General features: G+C 49.7%; 1 protein-coding gene across 1 annotated transcript; it reads left to right on the top strand.

Moving 5' to 3' along the window:
* The first annotated feature begins 687 nt into the window (after positions 1 to 687).
* Positions 688 to 11,094, top strand: PPP1R14D (protein phosphatase 1 regulatory inhibitor subunit 14D). Its single transcript, XM_009910757.2, has 4 exons — positions 688 to 940; positions 8,058 to 8,153; positions 8,353 to 8,385; positions 11,013 to 11,094. Exons 1-4 carry the CDS (start codon positions 758 to 760, stop codon positions 11,079 to 11,081), a joined length of 381 nt encoding a protein of 126 aa, XP_009909059.1. The 5' UTR covers positions 688 to 757; the 3' UTR covers positions 11,082 to 11,094.
* The last annotated feature ends 1,094 nt before the right edge of the window (positions 11,095 to 12,188 follow it).

Below are 12,188 nucleotides of genomic sequence, written 5' to 3'. Positions count from 1 at the left end.
GAGAGTTGTTAGCCATTGGAATGTGCTGCCCAGGGAGGTGGTGGACTCACCGTCCCTGGAGGTGTTCAAGAGGGGATTGGATGTGGCACTTGGTGCCATGGTTTAGTAGTCATGAGGTGTTGGGTGACAGGTTGGACTTGATGATCTTTGAGGTCTCTTCCAACCTTATTGATTCTATGATTCTGTGATTCCTTATCCATGCTGGGTCCAAACTGCCAAATACACTGCTTCAGTGGGAGCTAAACCCTGCAGCTGAAGGCAAAGTAGTTTTCAGAGTCTCATGGAGCTTGAACACAGCAGGGTTTCAAGGCCTGATGCCTGGATCAGCCCTCTGGAATTGCACATGCACATAAGTTATGCCTGTAGGAAAACAGTAATTTAAACCCTGCTGCTTCCCCACCTCTGGGAGCTGCCACGTTAAATATTAACCAGCTTGGCTCATCAATTCCCTGGGTCCCTTGGCTGCTTTTACCAACAGATGTTATTACAACAACTCCTCTGCCTGCCTCCCTGCTCCCGTCAGCACAGCCCATGGTGAAACCCAAGAATCTGCCGCTGTAACTCTGCCTGCAGAGCCTGGCTGCTGCCCTGCCTGCGGGCTCTCTCCCCCGGGCTCACCAATGCTGCCCGCCCTTGGCACCCGCCAGTAGCTTGTGCTGGCAGCCACAGAGAGGCCTTGCTTAAAGCAGACAGAGAGAAGGAGTCGGGGAGCCCACGGGAAGGGCAGTCGCAGCTGTCGGAGGAGGAGGCAGCGAGCATGGCCAGCAACCCCAGTGCACTGCCCCGGGTGACTTTCCAGACACCAGAGAAACCTGGGGAGGAATCCTCACACAGGAAGCTGGGCAAGCTCACCATCAAGTACAACCGCAAGGACCTGCAGCGCTGGCTGGACCTGGAGGAATGGATCAACTCCCAGCTGCAGGAGCTCTACCAGTGCCGGGTGAGTGGCTGGGGGCAACCAGCCCCTCTCATATCAGGTGAATGGGACTAGATGCCCCATGTGCTGGCACAGCAGTTTGTTTGCTCTGCCCTGCTGGAGATAGCTTCCCATCTTCAGTCTTCACCAGGTGTCTTATTGCCACCTGCTAGAGCACCGTGCCTGACTGCTGTGTTTGCAAGTCAGAGAAGTTTGCACCAATATCACCAAACTAGGTTTAAACTGCTTGGTCTTGCACCTGCTGGGGTGGGTGTAGCTCTTGTTCAGGTTAGTAGCAGAACCTAGAGAGGTACAAAGCTGGGATGCTTTCTTGTTGCTGAGCCTCGTGTGGTGATGGGCTTTGCTGCAAGCAGCTATCTGGGCAAGAGCTATCCGTGTATCCTTGTTCCTTTCAGTCACAACAGCGTAGCTGCAGCTGCTCTTGGAATGAGTTGCTCCAGATAACGCTGTTTCTGTGGCTCCAGGGTCTGGAGACACTACTAGCAGCATGGGAAGAAGGAAAAAACTAAACCATGATCACAGGTAGAGATCCTATGCCTTCATCTTCACAGATCCCCACAGCTGTCTTCGTTGCCTGAGATTCCCTTTGCACACCACCAACAGCTCCTCCTAAGTTCTTCCTGCCTGAGAGCTGTCCCACTAAGACCTAAGAGTGCCCAGGTCCAGCACCTGGATGCTACCAATCTTTGCTTGACCTGTTGCAGGGTGTATCATATTTTTCCTTCAGGGTGGTGTGACATTTAAGTCAACTACTAGCACTGGCTGGGTACACTGACAATTTAACCTGGCTAGTGTCATTTCTATTCATATTTTGTGCTTAGATGGCTGGCACTTCCCTTGGGAGCTTTCAGAAGGGATAGTGCTTTTCTCTGCTGGAGATAATACCTTTGGAGTGTGCTGCAGGAGAAGGTGAATGGATTTCTGACATTGTACATCATGGTCTTAAACCCCAGGCTGAGGGAGCTGAGTCTCTTTAGCTTGGAGGAGCCTGAGGAGTGACCTCATCCATGTTTAGTCATGAGGTCTGTGGTGACAGGTTGGACTTGATGATCTTTGAGGTCTCTTCCAACCTTGGTGATTCTGTGATACTGTGTGATTCTGTGAAGGGGGAGTGTTGGGAGGATGGAGCCAGGCTCTGCTCAGTGATGCACAACGACAAGGGGCAATGGGTGCAAGCTGGAGCGTAGGAGCTTCCATGTGAACATCAGTAAAAACGTTTTCACTGTGAGGGTGACAGAGCACTGGAACAGGCTGCACAGAGAGGCTGTGGCAGCTCCTGCACTGGAGACATTCAAACCCCACCAGGATATGTTCCTGTGTGACCTGCTTTAGGTGATACTGCTCTGGCAGGGAGATTGGGCTGGATGATATTTCAGGGTCCCTTTCAACCCCTAATACTCTGTGATTCTCAAGACATATTGGGAGAGAAAATAGTTCATTGCTGGTTTAGTTTATGCAAAGGTCACACAGCAGAAAGCAAATATGGAGAAGAATGTCCCTCCTTCTGTTACAAATGTGTGGCTCCCCTGAAGATGGGTATAGCACTGCTCCTGTTCTGTTAATCAACATTCTCAGACTTCCCAAACAATTCTATAGCTTGTTTAGTGAAAATGGCAAAGGATGAAAGCTCATCATCTCTTCAAGCCCTACTGGTGAGCTTCCAGTTGTTTTCTACAGTTTATAAAGTGACAGTAATAAATTCTCAGCTGTATCTCAGGCCTTGTGGTATAATGCATTATGAAACATCATGCAGTGAACATAGGAGCAGATATTATTGCTAGCCCTATCCAGGCAGGCAAAACTCAGAGTGTCTGCAAAGTGCTGGTGCTGGTGAGTGAAGGCTGTTCAGCAGAACAGCAGCAGTGGTGCCACACTGATGTTTAAGGGACTTGTTAGCCCAGTTCAGAGTCCTTAGCCTGACTGTAGAGATTTGGCAGAGATGAGCAAGGGGAATGGCTGCTGCTTTGAGTAACAGAACATCTTGCCCTGTGGGCAATCATTGCTGCTTTAAAGGGATGGTTTGATGGGGTTTTTTTGAGATAGGTGAAAAACACATGGTACCTGCAGCACCATGGGAGAATAGAATAGAATAGACCAGGTTGGAAGAGACCTTCAAGATCATCGTGTCCAACCCATCAACCAATCCAACCCACCTAAACTACTAACCCATGGCACCAAGCACCCCATCAAGTCTCCTCCTGAACACCTCCAGTGATGGTGACTCCACCACCTCCCCAGGCAGCCCATTCCAATGGGCAATTACTCTCTCTGTATAGAACTTCTTCCTAACATCCAACTTAAACCTCCCCTGGCACAGCCTGAGACTGTATCCTCTTGTTCTGGTACTGGCTGCCTGGGAGAAGAGACCAACATCTGTCTGTCTACAACCTCCCTTCAGGTAGTTGTAGTGAGTGATAAGGTCACCCCTGAGCCTCCTTTTCTCCAGGCTAAGCAACCCCAGCTCCCTCAACCTCTCCTCACAGGGCTGTGTTCCAAACCCCTCACCAACTTTGTTGCCCTTCTCTGGACTCGTTCCAGCAAGTCAACCTCCTTCCTAAACTGAGGGGCCCAGAACTGGACACAGGACTCAAGGTGTGGCCTAACCAGTGCAGCACACAGGGGCAGAATGACCTCCCTGCTCCTGCTGGCCATACTGTTCCTGATCCAGGCCAGGATACCATTGGCCCTCTTGGCTGCCTGGGCACACTGCAGGCTCATGTTCAGCCTACCATCGACCAGTACCCCCAGGTCCCTCTCTGCCTGGCTGCTCTCCAGCCACTCTGACCCCAGCCTGTAGCACTGCATGGGGTTGCTGTGGCCAATGTGCAGAACCTGGCACTTGGATGTGTTCAGTCTCATGCCCTTGGACTCTGCCCATCTGTCCAGCCTGTCGAGGTCCCTCTGCAGAGCCTCTCTACCCTCCAGCAGATCAACTCCTGCCCCCAGCTTGGTGTCATCTGCAAATTTACTGATGATGGATTCATTGTCCTCATCCAGATCATCAATAAAGATGTTAAAGAGCCTGGGGCCCAGCACTGATCCCTGGGGGACACCACTAGTGCCTGGCTGCCAGCTGGATGTGGCACCATTCACCACCACTCTCTGGGCTCGGCCCTCCAGCCAGTTCCTAACCCATTGCAGTGTGCTCCCATCCAAGCCATGGGCTGACAGCTTAGCCAGGAGTTTGCTATGGGGGATGGTGTCAAAGGCCTTGCTGAGGTCCAGGTGGACCACATCCACCAGGCGGTTCACCTGATCAGTGATGTGACCCAAGATGAGCATCCCTGTGTTCTACTCTTACTTGCCCAAGTCTGTGGATGTACACTTGTAAAGGTGTCACAAACACAAACCAGGTTAATGTTATCATTTCTGATTTTCTGAGATTTACTGCCATCAGGGTGGCTGCCCAAAGGGGAAACATTTTACCCTACTACAAAGTCCTAGCAGACAGAAGTGAGGAATCCAGCCATGCCCTTACAGAATCAGATTGCCAGTGGATTGCCTTTGCTAGCACCTCGGCAGCACAACAGGTTTCCCAACTTCCTGGAGTATTTGGGCCAACCAAAGACATTTGCTACCAGGAAATGCACAACATGATGCTGTGCCAGGTCAGAGACTGCTAATAGGATACAACAGGGGCTGACATAGAATCTTACAAAATAAATACATGTGTCACAATATATTACTTGCAGGTGTCCAGCAGGTCCTCCTGATCTCCTTTGTGGATTGTGGCAAGTAGTTAGTCCTGCTAGTCTGGATTTCCTTGGATCCCTCTATTTCCATCACACTGTCTCTTTGTCACCTTCTTCCTTCACTCCACCTGCCCTTGGCAGTGCAATGTTCCTCCAGAAATCTGTGTGACAGAGTGAGAATGAACAGCGTTGCAGATTCAAATGCCAGCAAGGTTAGGTCAAACATTGCCTCCTGACACAGATAATCTGAATGCTATGCTACTCCCCCTCTACTCTGCTCTGGTGAGACCCCACCTGGAGTACTGTGTCCAGTTCTGGAGCCCCTATCACAGGAAAGATCTAGTGGTGCTGGAACATGTCCAGAGAAGGGCCACGAGGATGAGCAGAGGGCTGGAGCACCTCTCCTGTGAGGATAGACTGGGGCTGTTCAGTCTGGAGAAGAGAAGGCTCTGAGGAGACCTAATTGTGGCCTTCCAGTATCTTAAAGGGGCTACAAGAAAGCTGGGGAGGGACTTTTTAGGGTGTCAGGGAGTGATAGGACTAGGGGGAGTAGAACAAAAAGAGAAATGGGTAGATTCAGATTGGATGTTAGGAAGAAGTTCTTCCACCATGAGGGTGGTGAGAGACTGGCACAGGTTGCCCAGGGAGGTGGTGGAAGCCTCATCCCTGGAGGTTTTTAAGGCCAGGCTGGATGTGGCTCTGAGCAACCTGAGGTGTGAGGTGTCCCTGCCCATGGCAGGGGGCGTTTGGAACTAGCTGATCCTTGAAGTCCGTTCCAACCCTGACAATTCTGTGATTCTACTGCCAGGAGGTTTTTTTACAACAGAACTAAGACTGGGGAGACAATTTTGATCCCCCCCCCAGATGATTCCCTGCACGTGGAAGCAGGACACCATCCACACTGAGCTCAGAGAGCCATCAGGTATTTCTGCCCTGTCTTGCCCTCCTGACCTATTGATCTTTTTAGCCAGAGACAAAGCCAGGCTGTTGTCTGAGCAGTCACATGGAAACTATTACTTCTAAGAAATGCTGTGTGGGTCACAGTGCAAGGTATTTAACTCTCTCTTATTACTTACTGTGAAGCCAGCTGTGTAACAAAGCTAAACAAAGGTTTTCTGCTTCCTCTCTGGCTTGGTATCAGGGACTGCCCAGGACAAGTTTCTTTTCTTCCTGTAAGTATTATCATAAAAATCTTTATTCTTTATGATAATACTTACAGGAAGAAAAGAAACTTGTTTAATGTTTTACACTCACATCCATAAAGGCTACCCAGCAAGCAGGTACTGTGCTGTTTACTGTGTTCAAGCACCACTGGTGCTGTCTCGTCACAAATTCCCTTTGGAGATGTGCTGGAAACCACAGCCTGCTTTCCTCCCAGTCTTGTAGAGACATGTGGAGCTAAAATGTGTCTGTGATCAAGTGTACAAACATTCCCAGCTGACACCCCCACACATTACAAGATGATTACTGCAATCACCAAAGCCTGGGGTCCCTCTTCCATGAAAGGAGACTGTTACATCCCAGTCGTGTCTGCCAGACAAAGCTGGCAAAGTATTATTAGGCCCTCCAAAAGCATCGTTGCTTTACTCTCCATTGCTGCAAGAAGCCTTAGGATAAATACCAAGGAGACTCTGGATGCACTTAGCCTAAAAGCCCCCAGTCTCCTTTCATCAGTTGTGCCTCTGAGACACAGCCCCAGTGGATTTGTTTGGTGAACACTTGTGCACACTCTCCGTGGCTGAGGGCTGTCCGGGGCTGGCTCACACTGTGCTGCAGTCAGCAGTCACAGCTGGATATTCCTGAGGAGGTCTTTCCAGGAGGCATGATGATCCCTGAGCAGTGCTATCAAGTGATAAGGTGGGGATAGTCGCTGGGGACTCTCTCCTGGGGGGTACTGAGGGACCCATATGTCGTCCTGACCCATCCCACAGGGAGGTCTGCTCTCTACCTGGGGCGCAGGTAAGGGACATTGCAAGGGGAATCCCCAAGCTCATCAGTCCCTCTGACTATTACCCTCTACTGGTAATACAGGCTGGGAGTGATGAGATCGACAGGAAGGGCACCAGGGCAATTAAGAAGGAGTTCAGGGCCCTTGGACAATTGATTGATGGGGCAGGCGCACAAGTGGTGTTCTGCTCAGTTCCCTCAGTGGCAGGGGAGTACACTGAGAGGAACGGGAGAACCCACACCATCAACAAGTGGCTCAGGGAATGGTGCCAGCGGAGGAACTTTGGTTCCTTTGATCATGGGGCTACTTTTATGGCATATCATTGATGATCTGGATGAGGGGGTTGAGTCAGTCATCAGCAAGTTTGCAGATGACACCAAGTTGGGAGCAGATGTTGATCTGTTAGAGGGTAGAAAGGCTCTGCAGAGGGACCTCGACCGACTGGACAGATGGGCAGAGTCCAACAGGATGGCATTCAACAAATCCAAGTGCCAGGTGCTGCACTTTGGCCACGGCAACCCCACGCAGAGCTACAGGCTGGGGTCAGAGTGGCTGGAGAACTGCCAAACAGAGAGGGACCTGGGGGTGCTGATTGACACCCACCTAAACATGAGCCAGAGGTGTGCCCAGGTGGCCAAGAAGGCCAATGGCATCCTGGCCTGTATTAGGAATAGTGTGGCCAGCAGGAGCAGGGAAGTCATTGTGCCCCTGGACTCTGCATTGGTTAGGCCACACCTTGAGTCCTGTGTCCAGTTCTGGGCCCCTCAGTTTCAGAAGGACATCGAGACACTTGAACGTGTCCAGAGAAGGGCAACAAGGCTGGGGAGAGGCCTTGAGCACAGCCCTGTGAGGAGAGGCTGAGGGAGCTGGGATTGTTTAGCCTGGAGAAGAGAAGGATCAGAGGCGACCTCATTGCCCTCTACAACTACCTGAAAGGTGGTTGTAGACAGGAGGGGGTTGGTCTCTTCTCCCAGGCAACCAGCACCAGAACAAGGGGACACAGTCTCAAGCTGTGCCAGGGGAGGTTTAGACTCGAGGTGAGGAAAAAGTTCTTCACTGAGCGAGTCGTTCGGCATTGGGATGTGCTGCCCAGGGAGGTGGTGGAGTTGCCGTCCCTGGAGGTGTTCAAGGGGAGATTGGACATGGCACTTGGTGCCATGGTCTAGTTGTGAGATCTGTTGGAACAGGTTGGACTTGATCCTTGGGGTCTCTTCCAGCCTTAGTTATACTGTGATACTGTGAAAAGATGAAGAATGTGGGCCTCAGGATGTGTGGCTGTAGCAGACACAGCAGAGGGGCTGCAATCCATGCCCTCTTTCTGAGAACCTCCTTATTCTGAGATGGTAACTTTGCAGCATAGATTTTTTTCTAACCACTGCTTTCTCAGCTACTCATTGCTTTAAAGATGGCCTCTAGAGTTCCTGGAAGTTTGAATGTTTATTAACTGTGCCTTGGTTATCTATTTGTTTGTTTGTTTTAGCTAAGAGAGGAAACAGAGGAAGCAGCTCCTGAACCACAAATTGATCTTGAAGATCTCCTGGAGGTCCCTAATGAAGAACAGAAGTTAAAACTACAGGTCAGATAGAGGGACTTGGTGACTTTAAGTTAGGGACTTGCTTCATAAAGAGAACTAGTGGTGTGTGGGGTACAGAATCTGTGTATAGAGTGTGCACAATGCATCCCTGTCCCTTAGCCTGTCAGATGCAGTAGGATCACAGGGAGGGCAGACCAGGTCAGCTCAGAAATACTAAAATGACTCCCCCTTTGTTTTTCAGGAAATCCTCCACGAGTGCTCCAGCCCAACAGAGGTGAGAGAAGCCTCATCAGTAGAGATCTGTGCTGTAAGAGTGTCTCTCTCTCGCTACTTGGTTGAACAGCCAAGACGTTACTGTGCCTAACATGATGTTGCAGATGTGTTGCATTCCCAGTGGGAGGTGTTTGCCCCTCTGTGGAAACCTGCATGGGTGAGCTGAAGGCAGAGCAGGGGAGCAAATAAGGATTTATGCTTTGCAACCAAGGAAAGCTCATTTTGGACATCCTAAATTGACCAGGAAAGCCCCAGCCCCAGGCAGTGATACAGCTCCCAAACCATTTTGTACATCGTTAACTAAACACATTCGTGGCTCAAACCACTCTAGTGTTATGAGTGGCAAGAATGTAGGATGGCCCTCAGATTTGATTGGGCAGATAACTGTTGAGCAGTGGCCACATCAGTTAGTTTTACACATGTTTGGGTTTTTTTTATCCCTTGTGAACTTTACAAGTACTGGTTTTGAGTTGGAGAGTTCAAGAGTACCAGAACAAGAGGACACAGTCTCAGGCTGCGCCAGGGGAGGTTTAGGTTGGATGTTAGGAAGTTCTATACAGAGAGAGTGATTGCCCATTGGAATGGGCTGCCTGGGGAGGTGGTGGAGTCACCATCATTGGAGGTGTTCAGGAGGAGACTTGATGGGGTGCTTGGTGCCATGGTTTGGTTGTTTAGGTGGTGTTGGATTGGTTGATAGGTTGGACATGATGATCTTGAAGGTCTCTTCCAACCTGGTCTATTCTATGTATGTATGTATGTAAGAGATCCCACAAGCTGTCACAATGCAGGGGAAGTTTAGGCTGGAGGTGAGGAGAAAGTTCTTCACTGAGAGAGTTGTTAGCCATTGGAATAGGCTGCCCAGGGAGGTGGTGGAGTAACTATCCTTGGAGGTGTTCAAGAGGGGATTGGACCTGGCACTTGGTGCCATGGTTTAGTCATGAGGTCTGTGGTGACAGGTTGGACTTGATGATCTTTGAGGTCTCTTCCAACCTTGGTGATTCTGTGATTCTGTAATGTCCAAAGGAGTGGAGTCCAACACTTTGCAGGGTGGTGCATCCACCACACACAGCAACTGCCTGCACTGCACTGCATGCCTGGGCAAATGGGGTCTCCTCATCACTTCTTCAGTCACCTGCATTGCCTGTGAATGTTGTGCTTTCATCAGTCCTCACATCTTGTCAAGCCTATGTGGCTGTACAGTGACAAGCACCCAGAAAATGAGCTGGATGCAAGCTATCATTGAAATCCAACTCATTTTAACAATCATTACAGAGAGTCTCCTAGCAGGGCTTCAGCAGACAGGGCTGGCAGGAGGGAAACAGTTTTCAGAGTGTTTGAATTTCAGATCTTAGGTAAGAACCTCACATTCTCAGAGATATAACTGAAAAGAGTTTGCTCTACTGATTCATGAGCCACATCTTGATCACCCTACTGATTCATGAGTGTCTTGCAGACAGCATGGTATTGCCAACTGCAGATACTGCTGCCCCACTGGCAAAAATGAGTGCTTTCACCCTGGTGATCTGGAATGCAGTCCCCTTGAAAGACCACAGCAGCCTCTCTGCAGAAAGCAGGAAACAAACTGGTTTCCTCCAAAGGGACTAACTGCAAAGGATGTGTTTAAAGGTCATTTAAATGTGGTGCATGGCTTAGGGCTGAACCTTGTAGAGTAGGGTTCTCAGTTGGACTTGATCCAGAGGGGCTTTTCCAACCTGCATGTTTCTGTGATTCTGTGTGGTGTGTGTGAGCCTAGGCATTTACTTCCAGAGCATGCTGTGGCAGGCAGCCTCTGACCACCCAAGTGAGGAAGCTTCCACACAGCACAAAATGTAACGAGCTCCAATACTTCCAGAACCTTGCCTAATTACAAGGACATGTAGCTGTCTTGTCAAGTGAAGAAAGGCTGCACACTCCTCCATGGTGGTGTTACTTGTCATGCAGAGGGTGAAGTTTGCACTAGTCACATTGACTCCTGCTTGGAATAACCAGATGGTCCAGTTTAGTTCATAGTCCTGGGCTGTGTCAGCAAAGTAGTTGCAGTTTATCTCCATTAACTGCTCGTCTATCTCTTCTGCCTGTCCTCAACCCCTGCTCCAGGTTATCATTAGTCCTATGTGTGTTTTGCTCCACCTCTCTTCTGCCAGCCACTTCCTTGTCAAATTGGCAGAGCTCTGAGCTGGTTTGCAATCCACAACATGGAGCTGTACAGGTTGAACAAGAGGGACAGCTTGCTGTGCCCTAGATTGGAAGGGCAGCAGAAATGGGCAGGAGGTTACGGTGGCAACAGGAAGCAGTGGAACCTAACAGAGGACAACAGCATCCTGAGGTCATCTCAAAGTGAAAAAATCCCAGATATCTGGGATGAAGAGGGCCAGGCTGGCTCCTGGGGAGAAAATAAACATGCCTGCTCCAGAGGGAGACAGGGGAAGGGAAGTAAAGAGGCTTTTCAACCCTTCTCATCCATCAGAAGGTCTCCTTTCCTAGGCTAAAAGATAGTTCTGCTGAACACATGTCAAAGTTCTGGTTTCTGCCTCGACACCAGGGTGAATGTGAGAATAATGCAAGCACCACAGTACTCCCAGGGCTCAGGAGCACTGGAATTAACATGACAACTCGTTCTCATTGCAGGACTTCATTACAGAACTGCTGAGTCGATTGAAAGGTCTCCGGAGAGTCACCAATCCGCAGAAAAAATGACCTTGCCCACGTGGAACACCGAGCTCTGGTCACAAGGAAAATGTGCATCTTCCCCACAGAACCCAGCATCAGCAACATCACTTCAGAATATGTTTAGGACTTACAGTTAGTGAGGAACAGCACCGAGTTCGTAAACTTTGTACCAGTGGTTTGAAGTCTTCACTCCTTCCAGAGCTGCACGTACACCAGGGAGCAAGACTGGACATTTTCCTGATTCTTAAGGGACACTTTAACCTGGGGAACAGGGTGAGATGTCCTTCCTTTAGTTTCTTCTAGGAATTTCCACAATGGCTGGGGAGCACTGAATGCAGTCCTCAAGCACTCCCCAGGACTTCTTTCTTTCCATGTGCTGCAAGGAAAAACAGGTGTTGGTTATCACTCATTCACTGGATATCACTCATTCCCCAACGTGGAAAATCAGTTGCTACTGAGCTGCACCCTGTTTCAGCCTGGCTGGGGCCCAGCTGTGACCCTTCTTGCCTGTTACTGCTGTGCCCAACTTCACAGCACTGTGCATACTTTCTAAGTCTTATTAAGCCCTGGCTATTCCTGAAGGTTGGACAGGAAATACATGGCAGGACAGAAGGAAGATGTTCCAGTGAAACTGCTCTGCTCAAGGGGAAGGAGAAGTCAGTGAAACAGCTGCTGAAGCTGAGGGGAGAAAGATTGTTTTCCTGGTTTTGGTGGAATTAAGGACTTAAAGATCTAGATGTGTCTACTGAAGGAGCGAGATCTGGGAAGGATTTTTCTCCTCATTTAAAAAAGATGTTGAAAATAATGCTTATTTTGTATATTAAACCAGAGAAACCCAGCTATGCACTGCTTGCTCTTGCTCTCTTTTTAAACACTGAAGGAAAACTGAAGTAAAAAAAATAAATAAGTAAAAATATCCCTGCTCCCAATTCCCCTGCAAGGAGCACCTCAGAGCAGTTTCCCCCACAGCAAACTGCTGTCTAAGCTGTCAGCCCGTGGCTTGGACAGCAACACTCTGTGCTGGATTGGGAACTGGCTGGAGGGCCAAGCCCAGAGAGTGGTGGTGAATGGTGCCACAGCCAGCTGGAGGCCAGTCACCAGTGGTGTGCCCCCAGGGATCAGTGCTGGGCCCCA

Source organism: Dryobates pubescens, chromosome 5 (genome assembly GCF_014839835.1).
Source record: "Dryobates pubescens isolate bDryPub1 chromosome 5, bDryPub1.pri, whole genome shotgun sequence".
NCBI lineage: Eukaryota > Metazoa > Chordata > Aves > Piciformes > Picidae > Dryobates > Dryobates pubescens.
This window is presented reverse-complemented; position numbering and strand designations above follow the sequence as displayed.